The following is a 17,631-nucleotide window of genomic DNA, read 5'->3' as shown; positions in this document are numbered from 1 at the left end:
TAGTGTTCAAGATAGCGGGCAGAGCCGGTGTTTGTAGGTCTCTTTTAGTTACCAACTACGCCGTGAGCAGCAACCAAAGGTAACAAAAAATGTGACAAAAAAGCCTCAACGCGCAAAAAGTGTTAACTCATTGCTTTGAAAAATAAACCCACATTAACCAAACGCGTTGTTACGGGTCCTCACGCGGGTGATTAGATTCCCTACAACGGACGCGCGCCGATCGCCGCCCCATTGGCGGGGTGGGGGCGCGCGGCCTCTCGCGCCATTGGCTGACGGTCGCCGCACCAGCCAATGGGAGGGGGAGCGGGGCGCATATGCGTTGGGAATTGTGGACACCCCCCCGCAAGCAGCGGCAGAATCGGCGCCTCCACTCTCGCGTAGCCAGCTCCGTCGCGCACAGCGAGATTCGATTTGAACGCCAAACTCGATACACGTTTTAATCTCAGCTTGTTTAGTTAATAACTTGGGCGTGTTTGTGCGTCGTCGCCGCTATCGTTGGGCCGGATTTGTATCGCGGGAAGAGGCGGTAACAGAGGAGCAGACCCCACGTGCAGGTGTGGTGGTGGTGGTGGTGGTTGTGTCTGCTGCTGCTGCTGTCACCGCTCATTGTTGATGGTGGTGGTGATTGGTGATGATGGTAATGTTGGTGGGGATTGGTGATGATGGTAATGTTGATGGGGGTTGGTGACGATGGTTTTGGTGAGTGTGCTGTTGGTGGAGGTGGTGACGGTGATTGGTGATATTTGTGGTGAAAGATGATGATAATATTGGTGGTGGTGGTGATGATGATGGTGCTGGTGGTGATGATGATGGTGCTGGTGTTGATGGTGATGATTACTAGTGGTCGTGGTGGCGATGGTGTAGCTCATGAGGATAATGTTGGTCGTGGGATAATATTCGGTGATGCCGTATATGGGGATAATATGGGCTGTGATATGATAGTTGTGGTAGTAATGATGCTGCAGATGGTGAGGGCATTGTTGGTGATTATGGTGATGCAGCATATATAGTCGTGAAGGCATTGGTGGAAAGTGTGATGGTGGTAAGTGATGTTGGTTGTGATGATTAGGGTGGTGGTGGTGCCAGAGTTTGTGAAAATATTGACCGTGATGGTGATGACAGTGGTGGTGATGTCATGGCGTTGGTGATAACGATGCACGTATTTGCGGTGGTGATGGTACTGATGGTAATGATACTATGATGGTGATCGTGGTGATGGATGAGAGTGGCGATTACAATATATTATATGATGGTGATGATGCTTTGAGTGTATTAAGGGTGTCAACGATGGTGCTGGTGATGAAGATAACATTGGCGGTGGTTGATGGTACTGATGTTGATGATGGTACTATAGCTCTGGTGGTGGTAGTTCCTGATGGTGCTTATGTGAGTGAGAATGGTGGTGATTTTGGTCGTGCTGACTGTAATATGTACATGGTGAGGTCACTGGTGTTACTGTAATTTAATGATGGTGGTGATAATAACTCGCATCATCTGGAGAGGGGAGTTATTATCTATATATCTTGTGTACATAATGATCTTTAGCCCCGGGAAATACCTACTGACACTGATGTTTGTGGTGGCACTGTGATGGTGACAGACAGGTTTTCCATTCACGCTACACCATGCCTGAGAAGAGGCCATTTGAACGGTTGCCGATGGATGTCCTGCCACTCAACTATGCGCTCACCCTCAAGCCCGATGTCAAGGATTCCACATTCGAGGGCCGTGAGGAAATCCTTTTGGAGGTATAAAGGGGGGTGATGAGGCTTTGTCCCGAGTCTTGTGGGTGGTTGCTGTTTGCTGTGGTGTGTCCATGCGTAAATGCGTGCCTCTACTTGTGTGTAACTCCGCCCTTCTGCAGGTTTTGTACTTTGGCCGTGTGTATGATGCCGAGGTCACGCATTAACAGCAGGGTCATAGCTTAGTCCAGTGTTAACTGTCCAGAGCCAGGTGAGGGGACAGTTGAAGTACCGTGTTTCTTTCACAAGAAGCTATAAAACCATGCAACAAAAAAACGTGTTTTTCTTTTTATAACAGCGATATGTTTGTAAGAAATCATATTCGTGGTTTCTTACAAATAATATCTAACCCTTCATTTCTCTTATACAGCAAAGAGTGTGGCTTGGTATTGTTCTGCAGCCTGCTGCTGGAAAACTTGGCAGTTACAGACTGAAACCCATATAATACATAATGTCTTTGATTTTACCAAATAAGTGAAAGGTAGATGACATCGATTGGTGTGTATTTCATGTCTCGTAACGCTTCTTTTCGATGATACTCTTTAAGTGATGGTACTAATGGCATTGTAGCTTATTCTGGTCGTGTTATCCACGGTTTTAGGTTCAAACCTAACTGTGCCCTTTGGCTGGCGTTTTAAATAAGAATATGTTGTAGTGGTACCTAACTTGGCAAGGCGTTGTGATGACCTTATATGCTTGTCATTAGCTCATACCTAACTGCATATTTGTCACGATATTATCTAAGCAGTTTGAGAGAGGAGTGTTCATTGAGAGGCTTAAAAGATTCATGGACCCCAGTCCCCTTTCCAATGGCACTCTTTCCACCACACCTCCATATCCATGGAAAGACAAAAAAGATCCCCCATATAGCCAAACATACTTTTGGAGCGAGTGCTGTTAGCGAGCACCTTAGGAGACCAGTACTGCACATGAGGGAATGGGTGGCCAGCACCACGCCCAGCCACCTTTGTCTCCCTTGTTGCGATATTTACACACTGCACTTAGGTACTTATTTGAGGCTGAGTCGACCTGGTGTTGGCGGGAATCGAACCCTGCTCCCTGGGTATGTAGCAGTGTGCAGAAGCTGACTGAGCTTCAGAGTGGAAATTAACACGGGGCATTGTTGGAACTTGGCAAAGTTTACTGTTGTTAATTAATACACAAAACATCTACTGCATGCTTGCAAAAGCCCCCATAGACCCTTATAATATACTATATATGCCAATTTCTATATTTGCAAAGTGCTACTTTCCAACAGCTGCTTAAAAATGACAGAAAAATGCTTCATGCTGTCAAACCCCGAACCCACCCCCAGTCTAGGCAGCCTGCCCGTTCGCAGCCGGCACCCTGCTACCTAATACACCAATGGGTTGGCGCACAGTCCAGCAAAATAACGATGGGTATTTATAACTTACTTCCAATTGTATGTGCCCCTTTAGTTTAGCACGCACTTGCTAGACTGTTGCCTCTCGGTGATATTGCAGTCAGAGTGACCTCTGCCGAGCCCGAGATCACCTCAGGCTTGTGTGAACTTTGTAAATACGTATTCATTTATTGTGGCAGTAGGAGACACTTTTTAATAAAAAACGGAGACGTTTTCGGTTAAAAATTTGAATTGTGAAAGTGTATTTGCACAAGTTGAGGCTTTGAGGGTTCAGTGTGTGTGTGTGCCATGCAAAGCTGTGTGAGATGCATATATACAGACCTGTCAAAAGGAGAATGGTCGGCAGCGTACTTTCCTTTATTGGGGCTGTATCTAAGAGACGGCTTCATGCAGCCGGTGCTGATGTGGTTGTCGCTGTTATATTCCTTTGGTATATTCAATGCATTCAAACAGTGGATAACTCAAAAGTAGATTGGGTAAGGGTGCCTTGAAGTTGACAGAGCTATTGTTTTGTTGTTGTTAGTACTGCATTATGCTTAACAGATTCACATGAGCGTGTAGTAGTTTCAGGATTGTCTTGGTGGAACCTGATGAGGTAAACCTGAAAGAGGAAAGGCTACGTGACCACACCTTGCCCTGTGACAGCTGAGGCTGGAGGGTCTGAACTTGGAATGGACTTTTACTTTTTAGGTTGAACTCGTTGTACAATTTCCACTAGCAGCTCCGGAATTAACGTATTTAAAGCCCATGCTGCAGGGTTCCAGGAATGTAATAAGGCCGACAATTTGGGGCAGCAATGCCCCCGGGTGTGGCTATGCGGGGCGTGTCCTGCACAGTCGCAAGATTTTTAGTTTATTACATCGTTCGTAATCAACAGGTTGAGCAGATTATAATCGAGAACAGTAACACAAATTACTTTATGAGTAATGCCACTTTTTACGACTAGGGCTTCCAAAAGGCAAGGAAGTAATAGTACTCGGTATATTTATCATTATTTTGCTGATGGTTGGTGTGATTTTTTTATTTTAACATACAGTAATATCTATAAATGCAGTACATTCCATACTTTAAACACATTCCTGCGGAGGGAGCTGGTAGGAACGTTGGGTTGCTCGGTCAATGGCCAGGGTCAACGGTGGCGTGGTGTATTCCGCAAATATGCCCGACTGTGAGGGCGGGCACAAGCCGGCGTGAGTAAGTTAAACGTTGAGTTTTATAAGGGCACCACGGGGTGACCAGCTCCTCCCCACCCAGCCCCACCCCTCCTACCCCCCACCCAGCCCCACCCTCCCCACCCAGCCCCTTTCCACCCGCCCCACCCAGCCCCTCACCACCCTCCCCTCTCCACCCAGCCCCTCCCTCCCCATCCAGCCCTTCCCTGCACGACGGACGGACACAATAATCCCCTGTGGGCTGGTGTAACCAGGAGGTTCCTACCAGTATCACTAATAGATGATTGTATCTGTCATAGCTAGCACACCCTTTTAATTAAACCGTTACACATGTTCAGAATCTCTTAGCATGTTCCGCCAGCTCGTGTATAATTCCAGGTAATGTTATGTGATTACTTGATAGCGTGCCAGCTATCTGAGGTGCCTTTTACGTGCAAGCTTCACGAGTCTGGGCGTAAACATGGCAGTGGGAATATAGCCTTGGCCTAGAGCCCAACATTTCAACCACTGCTCCACCAGAAGGGACTGTCTCCATCCCATAGTTAACCGATTAGCAGACACTCTTTATAAAGCACACCACAAGTACACATTGCAATTGAGCACATTCAATACCCATGTGGTCCCGAGTGAGCGTGCTGTGCCTTCACTAACTACAAATACACATATCAACACTGATCCGTTTGTTAGCGCTATATTAGTAACTTACAATTAGTGTTTAAAAAAAATATTTAGCAAATATAATGCATGATCTTGATTTACATTATAGCGGCGGTGTTTTCATGCCACAGATGTGACGTTGAACTTAATATGTAGTGCTGTAACATAATTATTGGTTTAAATTAGTCCCAGGGTTGTGCACCTTTATAAATAGGCATGTAATGAAGCAACAGTTCATTAATTAAAATTAATTTTTCCCTTTACAAATACATGCATCGAAATGTGTGTGTCAGAATAATAGTCTTTAGAAGTGAAGTGATATGCCATTGGAGCAGACAACACTATACAGGTGAGATAGGAACTAAAAGAACCAAAACAAATGAGTTGGTTATTCAACAACACATTTAACTTGTTATTCAATTCTGTCATTGAATGGTAACAGTTACATTTCTCCAGTCGTGGGTGGGAGGGGATGTGAATTGTTAAACGTCTCGTCAGCACACAAGACACCAGATGACACCACGTGTTTCATGATTTACTCTTCCAGTGATTTTACGGTCAACATTCCACGTCACACTTCGATTTAATATTTAATCGCAATTCTTACCGTTATGAAGCCCGTAATATCTCATAGCTGCGGGGGTTACCTAGCCCAGTCATGCACATTTAATTGTATGTGATTAGAAAATAATTAGTACTGCAACGGATAATTTAGATAATTTATTTAAATTCATTAATTGTTACATGCCTATATGATACAGAAAATTTTGTGATGGATCGCATTTTAGTGTTTTAATACCCCTCAGGATTATTTTTAGAGTTAATATTCCTAAAAATCGTAAAGCTGAGCTGTTGATCTGCAATTAATATCCCATAATAAATTCAAGTTACTGCTCCCAGGATAGACTGAGACTTGTGAAGCTGTAAGCTTATCTGGTTTTGAACATTGTTCTCATTTCGAAAGCCTGCCATGTGACCTGAGCCGCAAGCTTTATTTTAAAATATAAATATTTCATTTGCTATTTGGTCATACTCCCTGTTGGAGTTGTATCAAACGAATATTCCACCCATCTGTTCACTTGGGTTATCTCACTTCATGAATTGCACAAATGACTGGAGACCGTAAGGGCTAACGGGCACTTCTGCATTTCTTATTGGAAGCAATTTTGTCTATAAAAGTGGAAGGATTTGCCTGGGGTTTGCTAGTAAAATTATTGACGGTGACATAATAAAAAAAAGCTCTTAATTTCTAGGACTTTCATACACTCTCATATAATCAGTCTATTTCTGTGATCACAGCCTGGCGTTGTGCAAGTTAAATTGATCAGCCTTGCTAGTCCACGAGCCTCCTTGTTTGGAAATATGTAACTCGTTGGTTCCTGTCCCCGTTGTGCAGCTAACTTTATTCTCAGAGCCCCACCCTGGAGCCTGATAGCACCTCTTCCATATGAATGCCATCTTGAGATGCATGTTTGTTGAACTTTTTTTGTACTGTACATATCCAACCATGCTAATCGGAGGTGTGAGGGAAGGGATAACAAAAACATCCGTATGAACTATTAACCGTTTACCAATCTTAGTTATATACATTTTATTGATATATTGTTTTAACATAGTTCAGATCGTTTTCCTTATGTTATTCTGTTTTCACAGTTTGTTTACACCCATGCTTTTTTATTGTGTATTTTTTTACATCTGATAAAATGTTTCCCTTGCACAGTTGCGACCTAAAACATCTGCAGGAAGCATAACTTTTATTATGCTGTAGGGCTGAGTTCTTTCAGTTGCCGTCATATTCAACACTGCATGCAACTAACATCATTGCTGATGTGTTGTTATTGTAACCGGAGAGTTTTTGGTTGAAGTTTCAACTCACCGCGACGTTACATTTTTCCTTCGTTCTGGATTTAGTTTTTTCTCACCATGTAATTTGTACCCAGTTAAAAAAGACATGCAAACATTTTTCTTCGTGAAATGTATTTCAAAACTGGAAGTGAAAAGATTGACCATGAGCATCATCCGATTTTACAGGTGAAGCAACCAACTGGACAGATTGTGATGAACTGTGCCGACATTGACATCAACACGGCGTCGTACATTCCTGAGGGTGGAGAAGGTGAGGTTTCGTTATTGAGAAATGTCACAGACACTACAGATGCCTCTTCCTCCCTGTAGCTGCAGTCCAAGTAAAAAAATCAAAGTGACCCCATGCGCAAAGGAGTTTGGGGCAGTGGTCATCATGATCGGCAGTGTAATTGCTGCGTTACCATTTCACGAGCGAGTTTGTCCACAGGAAGACCACATTTGGCTTTCCACAGTGACACTGCAGTAGTTGTTGAATATGTGGACACCACCTGGGAGTGATTTATTTCAGAAGTGTGCCTGAATCAGAATTTCGCATTAGTCTTCCACCTTCCAATGTAATTTGAGGAAGTATTGTCATGATATAATGCACAGTTCTAATAAATCAACACAGCCTTACAGATCGAGCTTCTACCATAGTTCAAGTGCTACTTTGAGTAGTTGAGCTAAGTGTGTTGCTGATACCTCTACAACAGTACTGGTTGTATTTACCACGACGGAAAGGAAGCTGCCTTGTACCAGGTCAGGCAAAAATCTCAATTTTCTAAAAATATCGATTTTCACGCAGCAATAATTTAGCAATCCAGTGAAGCATTGTTCGGTAATGACCTGTATTCTGAAAGCAATTCATTTTCAGTGTAGCCTTTGGGAACGTTGGAAGGCTCATGTTTGGTTTACTTTTATTGTTTTCTTTATTAATGGGCCCAATTGTGTTTGGTAACTGGAGAATTATGAATGCATTCACAGGAAGAAAAAAAACCTGTCCTTATATAATCAAGCAAATTCCTTTGGGTAGGCACCCTGGCTGCGTTTTTAGTTCCAATTGGCAAGCCTTATTGAGCAATTACTAAGCACTTAGCTAAGCACAGTTACAAATCCGGTGTTCTAAAAGTAAGCACTTATCAAAGCAAAAAAATTGCCATGTGAAAATGTATCATTACCTTCTAATTGGCTCGGTACTATTTTAAAATCTCAGTATAAAAAAATTAAACCGTATCTATTTTAACTTCGAGGAATTGCAGCCAACTTGGCTTGATGCTTCCGAGTGGAACGGTAGTTAGCTGTGCCGCACCGTACAGTCCACATTGTGCACGAAAATCTCCGATTTCCCAGCTCGTTTTACGGTAACCCATTACCGGGTAAAAATTACCAAACCTCATAACATTGCCGCATGTTGAAAGTGTCGCTTGCTATGTCCTAGCAGAGGGATAGAGGGTTACATTTAAAGATAATGCTATTACCTGCATTTCATGCGTTTCACGACATGATAGTGGTTGATTGATGTTATCTCGTTTGGATAACTCACGGGATTGTTATGGCTATGACATTTTACGAGATACATTTTTGGGTGTTGAGCCTGTCCTATAATTCTTCACTATTTAACAGTGAATCTGAAAAATGAGTCAAATTTCAACAGCATCTTTTGAATACAAGTCCGTTTTGTTTGATCACTCTCCCTTGAGGGTAGTTCAGGATTAAAGCTGCCACCAGCACTTAACTGCATCAACTTGTGCATTGTATTTTTTTAGAAATAAACGCGACCGGATTTAACTATCAGAACGAAGACGAAAAGGTGGCACTGTCCTTCCCATCGACCCTAGAACCTGGTGAGTCGTTTGTGCGTGTGTCCGCTGCCTGTCTGCTCCTGGTTTTCACAGGAAAGCTCATTTTCACAATGTATATTTAGCTCCTTATCTTTATATCATTGAAGTCTGATCGCTGGTGTTAAACGTGCTGGTCACACCCTATTGATTGTGTATTTTTGTTCGAGTGCTCTGCTTTCCATCTGCCCTACTGTACTCGTTTTAAGAGGTTTAGGAACCCTTAAAAAAACACGTGAGGTGCTCGAAACCAACACGAAACATAATAACTCGCTTTTTCAGTTTCCGTGTCTGAAATGTATCAGCAAACTTTTGCATGTTTTTTTCCAGCTATGTGTTCTTTTGTTGAAATTGTGAAATTGCATATTGTCAAAACATTCAGCGAATGCTGACTTTTGTTTCGTCGAATATTGAGCCGTTTGTTGCACTCGCTCTGTTTAGCTTCAGGCAGTTCGTATGAGCTGTCTGTTGTGGCCGATACTCATCTGCGTCCCGTCGTCCAGTACACGGGGTGTTATTAATAATAAGAATATGGAGATGTTTTTGAAATTGTCTGAAGAGTCATATATATTTTGACAAGGTAGCAGATTAGCAATCAAATGTACGCTAATCGTAAAACTATGAGTTTCCCTTTAATTAGAAAAGATTGCTCTATATTGCTTGATAGAGAAAAGATTTCGCAGTATTTACAACTAGCTTCATCATATTTCACCCTACAGTACACATTTTGAACTTGCTCGATTTTCGTAGGACACCAATCTAACAAATCATTGTGGGCCCTGGTGTGGGTGGGTAGGAGAATGCATTGAAGATGAGATAATTCCCAGTAGTGCCAAAATTCGTTAATTTTCCCAACTGCTTGAGTGTATTTGTGTTTGTGCATGTCTCCATGTTTGTGTGTGTCTTTGTTTTGTATGCGTCTTTATGTATTTGTGTGCATGTATCCGTGTGTGTGTGGGTCTGTGTCTCTGAGTGTTTCCAGGTGTCTCTCCGCATTTCAGTGTCTCAGTGTCTGTGTGCGAGTGTATTCTAGTTTGTATTCTAGTCTGTTTGTGTATTTGTGTATTTCTCCGTGTCTGTGTGTCTCCGCCTCAGTGTGTTTCTATGTGTCTCCATGTCTCTGTGTGTGTCCGTGTCTTGTGTGCGTGTCTCCGTGCCTGTTTGGCAAACTGGGCATGTGCGACTGACGGAATTGAGAGGGGAGGGAGGTGGGGGCTGACGGCTTTCTTTGCTGTACTACGCCACCATCAATGGATAAGGGAGGACAATAAGGGGGCTGGATTGGCCACTCAATGGCACGGAGAGTTCGTCTGTTCTAGCTTCTGGACGGCGATCAAAAAACCACCACGACACCCCTGGGACTTTGGTCCGGCGCACCGGTTGTGAAGGGCTTACCTCGAGGGGCTCTCTTGCGCTCGCTTTTCTGCCAGCAGTGGTGCAAGAAAAGAAATTGCAGAGCTGTGCCTTTACCTCTTACCCAGTCTTAGTTAATGTTCGTCAGGAAGACTGGAAGTCGGTAAATAATTGTCTGACTAATGAGTTTTCGAAGAATATAATATACGTTTGAGTAAATGCATAAAATTGCTATATAGGTTCATCAATTTGAATAAGAAAGTTTATTTCGCATGTGCTTATCTGTAAAAAAAATACCTTAATGTTTGTTGAGCCCTTGTTGTTTCATCTTTGCAGGCAGTGGAATGCTGAAAATTGAGTTTGTCGGAGAGCTCAACGATAAGATGAAGGGGTTTTACCGCAGCAAGTACACGGCGGCATGCGGAGAGGCGCGCTACGCTGCCGTCACGCAGTTTGAGGTGGTTCCTGCCTTCAGTCTGCACTGCATCGGCCCGTTAAACATGGAACGTGGGACCAACATTGGTCCAACGGTTCCAATCACATGCCAACAACGTTAGCCCAACGTTGCATGTTTACCGAGAGTGTGCACAGTCACAGTTTTGGAACCCAGTGGTGGTGTGGTAGGTGGTTCGGTGGTGTTGATAGGTGTAGTGATTATGGTGGTGCGGGGAGTGGCGGCGCAGTGGTTGGCATGCTGCGCTACGAACCCAACGACCAGAGTTCGATTCCCGCTCATGGCCAACACCAGTGACGATTATCTGAACCAGTCATGGTCCTTCCCCAGGTCGTTTATTGTTCAATTTGAATCACACTTCCTATGATTACTGTTGTTACATTGTTTTTATAGCTTTAATTTGGTGATTCGAAAACATATGGTTAATCTAAATTGTCTCATGGTTTTAATTGTTGACCTGCACCACATTGGGATTTTTGCACACAGCGTTTTAATACGTTTTTTTAAATATTTGCTGGTTTATTCCAGGATGTTTCTGTTACGCGTCGTCGCTTTAAGATGTTCTATGTTAATATTTTGTTTGTTGCGGTTCCACTCGACTTAAGAGCCGCATGACTCACAGGGCTATACCAAGTAAATGAAACTTGAAAAAACTTGAATCAGCCTAAAATGAGTACCTGGTGCAGTGTGTAAATACCACCACTAGGGGGACAAAGGCGGCAGAGCATGGTTCTGGGCACCCCCACCCCCTTGTGTGCTTTGCCGGCCTTCAAAGGTGCTCACTAAGAGCACTTTCCCCAAAGTATTTAAAGGCTATATGGGGGGTCTTTGATGATGATGGCTCGTAGGGATGATGATGGTGGTGTGTGGTGTTGTTAGTAGTGTTGATGATGATGGTAGTGGTGATGGTACTGACGGTGATCGGTGGTGTGCGTGTTGTCTAGGCTACTGACGCGCGGAGGGCCTTCCCCTGTTGGGACGAGCCAGGCATCAAGGCCACGTTTGACGTGACGCTCATCGTGCCACAGGATCGCGTGGCACTCTCCAACATGGTACGACCTGTTGTTGATGCAAACCGTGGGTTCATTGTGCTACTGTATTATCCTAAGCTTTGCTTTTGCGTTAATACTACTTAATCGTCACAATTGATTTATTAAGGGTTAATTTTACAAAATCATATAGCTGATAACCAAATGTAAATGTACCCATTTTTTCAGATTTCAGAATTTAAACAGATTTGAGCCTCAGAATACCAGGTGTTGTAGGATTGGGCTGCTAAGTGGTCAGATGAAAATGGATTATTGAATATATATTCATAATCAACGTTTTTGGGTTTAGATCGCGTTATTTATAAATGTGTCGTAACCCTCCACCACCCGACACGGCCAATCAGTAAAAATGTGTCACGTTGACAAAAGACAAATAGTTCACTGCTTTAGCCCACCGGTGTGTTGAAGCCACAACATTTACAATTTGAGTACGACGTTTCGCTGGTAATTGCATCCAGCATCATCGGGCAATTCGCCATTCTGGCGCCATTCTGGCGAATTGCCCGATGATGCTGGATGCAATTACCAGCGAAACGTCGTACTCAAATTGTAAATGTTGTGGCTTCAACACACCGGTGGGCTAAAGCAGTGAACTATTTGTCTTTTGTCAACGTGACACATTTTTACTGATTGGCCGTGTCGGGTGGTGGAGGGTTACGACACATTTATAAATAACGCGATCTAAACCCAAAAACGTTGATTATGAATAACATTGGTCGCGAAAGCCTACGTGTTAAACTGAATATATATTATATCTATTATCTCTGATTCCCTCCAAAATAGTATCATGCAGGACCCAACTGAAAGTATAATGAGATTAACCAAGGCTTTCCTGGATAAATAAAGGATGTTATTTTTGAAAGAACAAGTATTCTCTTGGAGACCCAGACAGATTGGAGATACAACACTAAGTAGGGTCGTTGCCTAAACACCAGGCAACTTTTTTTCTGGTGCACGTCTGCATTCATGAGGATGCAGGCAAACCATTATTGTAACTGCTTTTTTGCCATCGCAAAAATGTTCTTCCAAATCTTACTGCCGGTTTATTGATGACGTAAAATTGAACCGCTCTGCACACGTGCAATCACACACGCACGCCTGCATACACAGAACGTGTTGGAGCGCAAGCCGCACGAGGCTGACCCGGAGCTGGTGGAGGTGCGCTATGCGCGTACGCCCATCATGTCCACTTACCTGCTGGCCTTCGTGGTGGGAGAGTTCGACTTCGTGGAGGCACGCTCGTCCGATGGAGTGCTTGTCCGCGTCTACACGCCCCTGGGAAAGTCGGAGCAGGGCAAGTTTGCTCTCGAGGTAACCCAATCCCCCCCCCCACGCACATTCACTCCTGTTTTTTTATGTATGTATGTTGAACTTCTTTCGCACTGTCCGTAGCCAACCGTGCTAATCGGAGGTGCATGGGAAGGATAACGAACTAAACACTAAAAGCAGTTCTATAATCGTCTAATAATTATTACTCATTCATGGGATTAGCCAAAGAGCCCAATGGAAGAACCTCCTAAAATGCACTTGATATACATGAAGGCTTTTCTGCGTATATTTTTGGCATGAGTTCACAAAACGAATAAGTATGCATATTTGACTTTTAATTTTTACCTTCCAATGTAGGTTGCCACAAAGACGTTGCCTTTTTACAAGGATTACTTCAATGTTCCGTATCCGCTGCCAAAAATCGATCTCATCGCCATCGCTGACTTTGCCGCGGGTAAGTTTTGTTCAGCCACGTGGCGTACACTGTTAGAATTTTGTGCAGGTGTGTGAAAATGTGCAAATTACAACTGTCAACACTGGCCAAAAGGGCAGTGAGTTTTCCACACTGTCCTCTTCTTTTGCATTGCCTTTGAAGAGAAAATTAGAGATTCTACGTTGTGATTAATCCACATGGAAATAAATACACGCACAGTTTTCCTGTGCCCACTGTGGATTGGCAACCCGATAAAAATGCTTACTAATTTATCAGTCTTCAAGACAGCATATTAAGGGAGCCTCTGTGTTGCTAGAGAATTTTATTATAAACCAGATGCGTGCATGGGAATGGGAAAACGCAGATGCACAAGCATACTAACCGCAATATTACGCATAATTGTCATTTTATATATAATGAAATGCTTTTTCAGAAGTATTTTGTCAATGTATAAAACCTATAGGTATCTTGGAAATGTATTGGTAAACAATGTGTAAAGTTGTGTTGCGATTAGTCTCTAGGGATTTTCTAGTTTAGATTTTTTATATATATATGCACACGTGTTCTTGGACATATGGACAGTAATACATGATACTTCCTGGTATAATTAACTTATCGGCTCGCGTGAAAATGTCAATGGTGCCTGAGGAGTTAGTGTCTTGTTTGATAAACACTGCATATGGGACTGTTCAAGCGCATGTTCCAGGACACAACTCTCCCAAGTCTGACTCTGCACGTCTGGGCAATAGATCTTGGCATGTTTAGAAAAATCCATTGGCTTAAGATAGATATTCTACTTATGTTCCCTTCTGCAGTTAATCTAATGAGGGACCATGAGCCATGTGGCTTTATACGTATACGTAGAATTTAAAGATTACTTCTGCATAATTTCACTCTAGCTGTTTTGTTTTTCCTTTCGCTACAATTGAATGAGATGGCTTTGTTAGTGAGCTAATTGTGAAGTGTTATGAATCTTCGCTTGCTGTGACAAGTTCTTGGGCATGGCGGGGTGGTGTGCTGTACTGAGTGGTTGTGTTCGTGCCTTGAAGATGTGAGAGGTTTCATGAAGCTACTGTCATTGATGTGTTTTTTAGGTGCCATGGAGAATTGGGGTCTTGTCACTTACAGGTTTGTTCACGTCAACATTTAAACACAGTTGGGATTTATGAATCTCGGAGGCACAGAAACAAAACTCTTTTACACTGAAAATAAATAACAACCTCATAAGCTTCACTAAAACTAGGTGGGTGTCAATTGATAAAGCCAGAGATGGCCCATCGTGGATTGTTTGTCCATTGTAACACACAGAAATTGAAAAGCCTGAATTTTGTCAAAATCTTAAGCAAAGTGTTTTAAAAAATATTATTGCATGTGCTTTAAGAAGACCAATGGTATGATTTAACGTGAGTTACTAGAAGCAGAAAACGTGATCAGAGCATTAAATAAACATGAGTGCTCATGCAAACTACAGTACTCGACCTTTAATGGCAGTAACATCTCACATCCATGCACTGTCCATCTCATTGTGCAGTTTTCACCACTTTATCGTAAAGGATTACCACATTTCGCATATAGTGTGCATAAATTGTAAATAATTAAATCTCTTGTGTGATTCGATGCATGTATTGTGTATCAGGAGGAATCGATGAATCGATGAACATTCACATATCTAAAAACCAGGACTTGAAAAAGAATCTCATGAATACTGCCTTAACAGGTCCCTGCGGGGTGGGCTGGTAGGAACGAACAAATTAATGGCTATAATAAAATGAAATGACGGGGGTACGATACGAAGGGAGAGTTTGAGGCCTAGTTCTAGGCTTTAGGCCTAGCTGTAGGCTTTAGGCCGCTGTGAGTTAATTTTTAATTGAAATGTTTTAATTAAAAACTATCTCAGGGAATTATAAGGGAATGTTACACTTGTTTAGCCAGGAAAGCCTCACTGAGTCTAAAGGTTTTTGTAGGGTCCTGCCAAGTATTTGCAGTAGGGGGCGATGTTGCTACACCTAATCGGACATCGGACGGACGGACGGACGATATAATCTATTGTAGGCTGGTTCACTTCGTTCCTACCAGTATAACATAACATCTAGTAAGCTGATGTTTCAGGAAATGGTCCTTATCAATGGTGGAGCCAGGATTTTCAGGTAGGGGGGGCAACCCCTCCAGCACTGAAAAATGATAGGAGTTGTTATTAAGTAAGGACTTGTCCCTTGCTTTTTATTCGACGCGTGTGCGGCGATGGCGCAGCCATCGATCGAGGGTCGAATTCGAACTGCGTGTGATGGGCATCGCGTTCGCTGAAGGTATGCCTTCAGGGAAGTCGTGTACTGTATACGCAACTGCGCACAATTCTGAGTTACTTATAACTGCTTTGCCGTTACTTATTGCCAATTATGGACTCAGACTATTGTCCTGTCATCTCATAGAGTCCCTGGCACATAATAATATGCTACACAGTGGCAGTGGGGGTCGCAAAAAATGATGATTTATTACTAATAAACCCCAATCATCCGATCGAAATTATGGATTTTGATCGGATCATTGGGGTGGCGTGTGCCACCCCACCTGCCCCCCACTGGCTCCGCCAGTGGTCCTTATTCATTTCTGAGAGGGAGTATCTAGACCTGTGCACTTAACAATTTTGTACGTATATTTCAGACGCTTTATCAAGTTGTGGACAATTATGAAGTTGCTTGTTACTTGGATATAGCTGCCAATTAGGTCCATAATTCAGATGTAATAAAAATTGTCTTAATAAGTGGGAAGCGCCCGTAAAATACCACGGTGTCGAACGTACTGGCACGGTGATGGTGCATTAATTTTCACATGTGTTAAGTCACTGGCTTAAACCACAAAAAAACATTTTTTTTCTCCAGAATATTACATTCCAAATTAAAATACATTTTACTCGCATCTTAAAAATTTTGACCACGAGGTTGCCGAATTTGTGGAACTGCCCGGATGTATATATTTTTTATTTGCGCATGTGCATCGCTGCGACCAATGCAGTTCCATAATTTCTTGTTGTAAATCTTTTTTAAAGCGTGTTGTTCCGCAAAGCTTGTTGTATGGACCCCGGTGTGCTTTGCGTCGTGATGCTATGCTGCGTATGTGTGTGTGACCGGTACTGTAACAGTTAGCGTGCAGCGCTATGAACCTGACGACCCGATTTCCATTTTCGCTCAAGGCCAACACCAGTGAACCGGTCCTGGACCTCCCGTAGATGGACTTAGCCTCAAATGAGTACCTGGTGCGGTATATAAGCATCGCCACTAGGGAGACAAAGGCAGCCAGGCATGGCGCTGGCCACCCACCCCCACGTGTGTCGTGCGGGCCTTCATAGGTGCTCGCTAACAACACTTGCTCCTAAAGTCTGTGAAGGCTATTCAGGGGATCTTTTGTGTGCGTGTGTGTGTGCAGGGAAACGGCCCTGTTGGTGGACCCAAAAAACTCGTCCTCGGCTTCTAAACAGTGGGTGGCCCTGGTCGTGGGTCACGAGCTCGCTCACCAGTGGTTCGGCAACCTCGTCACCATGGTGACTGATGCACTGACGTGAACCCGCAGCGGTGTTGCTCACCTCACCGTTGGTTTCAAAGCAGCTGTTATCTTTGACAAAAATACATTTGAAAATTGTTCGTATTCATTTTCAGTATATTTCACTTATATTTCTCAGGTTTTTGCATTCGTTCCAATATCTTTTTTTGAAAGGATTGTGTTATGCAAGAGATGCCAGTACCAATGATTTCTGAAATCCATCTGGATGAAGCTTTTAATGCTATTTTGTTAAATTAGTTATTTTTACCAGGTTTTGTGGTTTATCCCACATGAAGCCAAACACTCGTTAAATTGACAAAACATCCCATACGGCACCCTCCTAAAATTGAGTCAAAAGACTCAGAGTAAGGCTTTCCTGGCTAAATGAAATCGTTTTTATTGTTTTACGTTACTACTTATATATCAGTAATATGAAAATGATAATATATGTGTATGGCAACTTAGTTTTTTCCATATATATACTGCATGCTTATAATTATGTATGCATCATTAATCCAAAATATTGTACATCTCAATTTTGTTTGCAAATTATCCGATATCTAAATAATCTAATATTGGGGACATTCTTAATGTTATTGATCAATATTGCCCTATTTTTTGCTTTGCATATTTTACCTCCTTTTGTGGTGATCATTTTACTAGGAAAGAGTAAAATGTTACTATGAAAGAGTAAAATTACTATGAAAAAGTATGTTCACTACTCTTTGGTTCTTTCGGTAAAGTCACATAGGTATAAAATAAAATAGATCACGACGTTTCTGGCGCAACACAAGCGTCCGTCATCAGGTGATGACGGACGCCCAGTATTGGCATGTTTGGCCAATTTGAATGCAAGAGGAATCTGAGAACCCCAAAAAAATATGGTGGCGACGAAGTG

General features: G+C 42.8%; 1 protein-coding gene across 1 annotated transcript in view; it reads left to right on the top strand.

Annotated features, from left to right (window-relative positions):
* The first annotated feature begins 339 nt into the window (after window positions 1-339).
* The window catches only part of NPEPPS (aminopeptidase puromycin sensitive), a 33,512-nt gene continuing 16,220 nt past the window's right edge, over window positions 340-17,631 (top strand). The window contains exons 1-10 of the mRNA XM_078866670.1: window positions 340-554; window positions 1,601-1,748; window positions 6,987-7,071; window positions 8,567-8,644; window positions 10,328-10,449; window positions 11,390-11,497; window positions 12,605-12,805; window positions 13,121-13,217; window positions 14,291-14,324; window positions 16,620-16,734. Of these exons, the coding sequence (XP_078722796.1) occupies window positions 1,626-1,748; window positions 6,987-7,071; window positions 8,567-8,644; window positions 10,328-10,449; window positions 11,390-11,497; window positions 12,605-12,805; window positions 13,121-13,217; window positions 14,291-14,324; window positions 16,620-16,734 (963 nt within the window). The 5' untranslated portion in view covers window positions 340-554; window positions 1,601-1,625. The remainder of the gene's footprint in view (window positions 555-1,600; window positions 1,749-6,986; window positions 7,072-8,566; window positions 8,645-10,327; window positions 10,450-11,389; window positions 11,498-12,604; window positions 12,806-13,120; window positions 13,218-14,290; window positions 14,325-16,619; window positions 16,735-17,631) is intronic.

The sequence above is a fragment of the Lampetra fluviatilis genome, chromosome 2, assembly GCF_964198595.1.
Source record: "Lampetra fluviatilis chromosome 2, kcLamFluv1.1, whole genome shotgun sequence".
Lineage (NCBI taxonomy): Eukaryota > Metazoa > Chordata > Hyperoartia > Petromyzontiformes > Petromyzontidae > Lampetra > Lampetra fluviatilis.
This window is presented reverse-complemented; position numbering and strand designations above follow the sequence as displayed.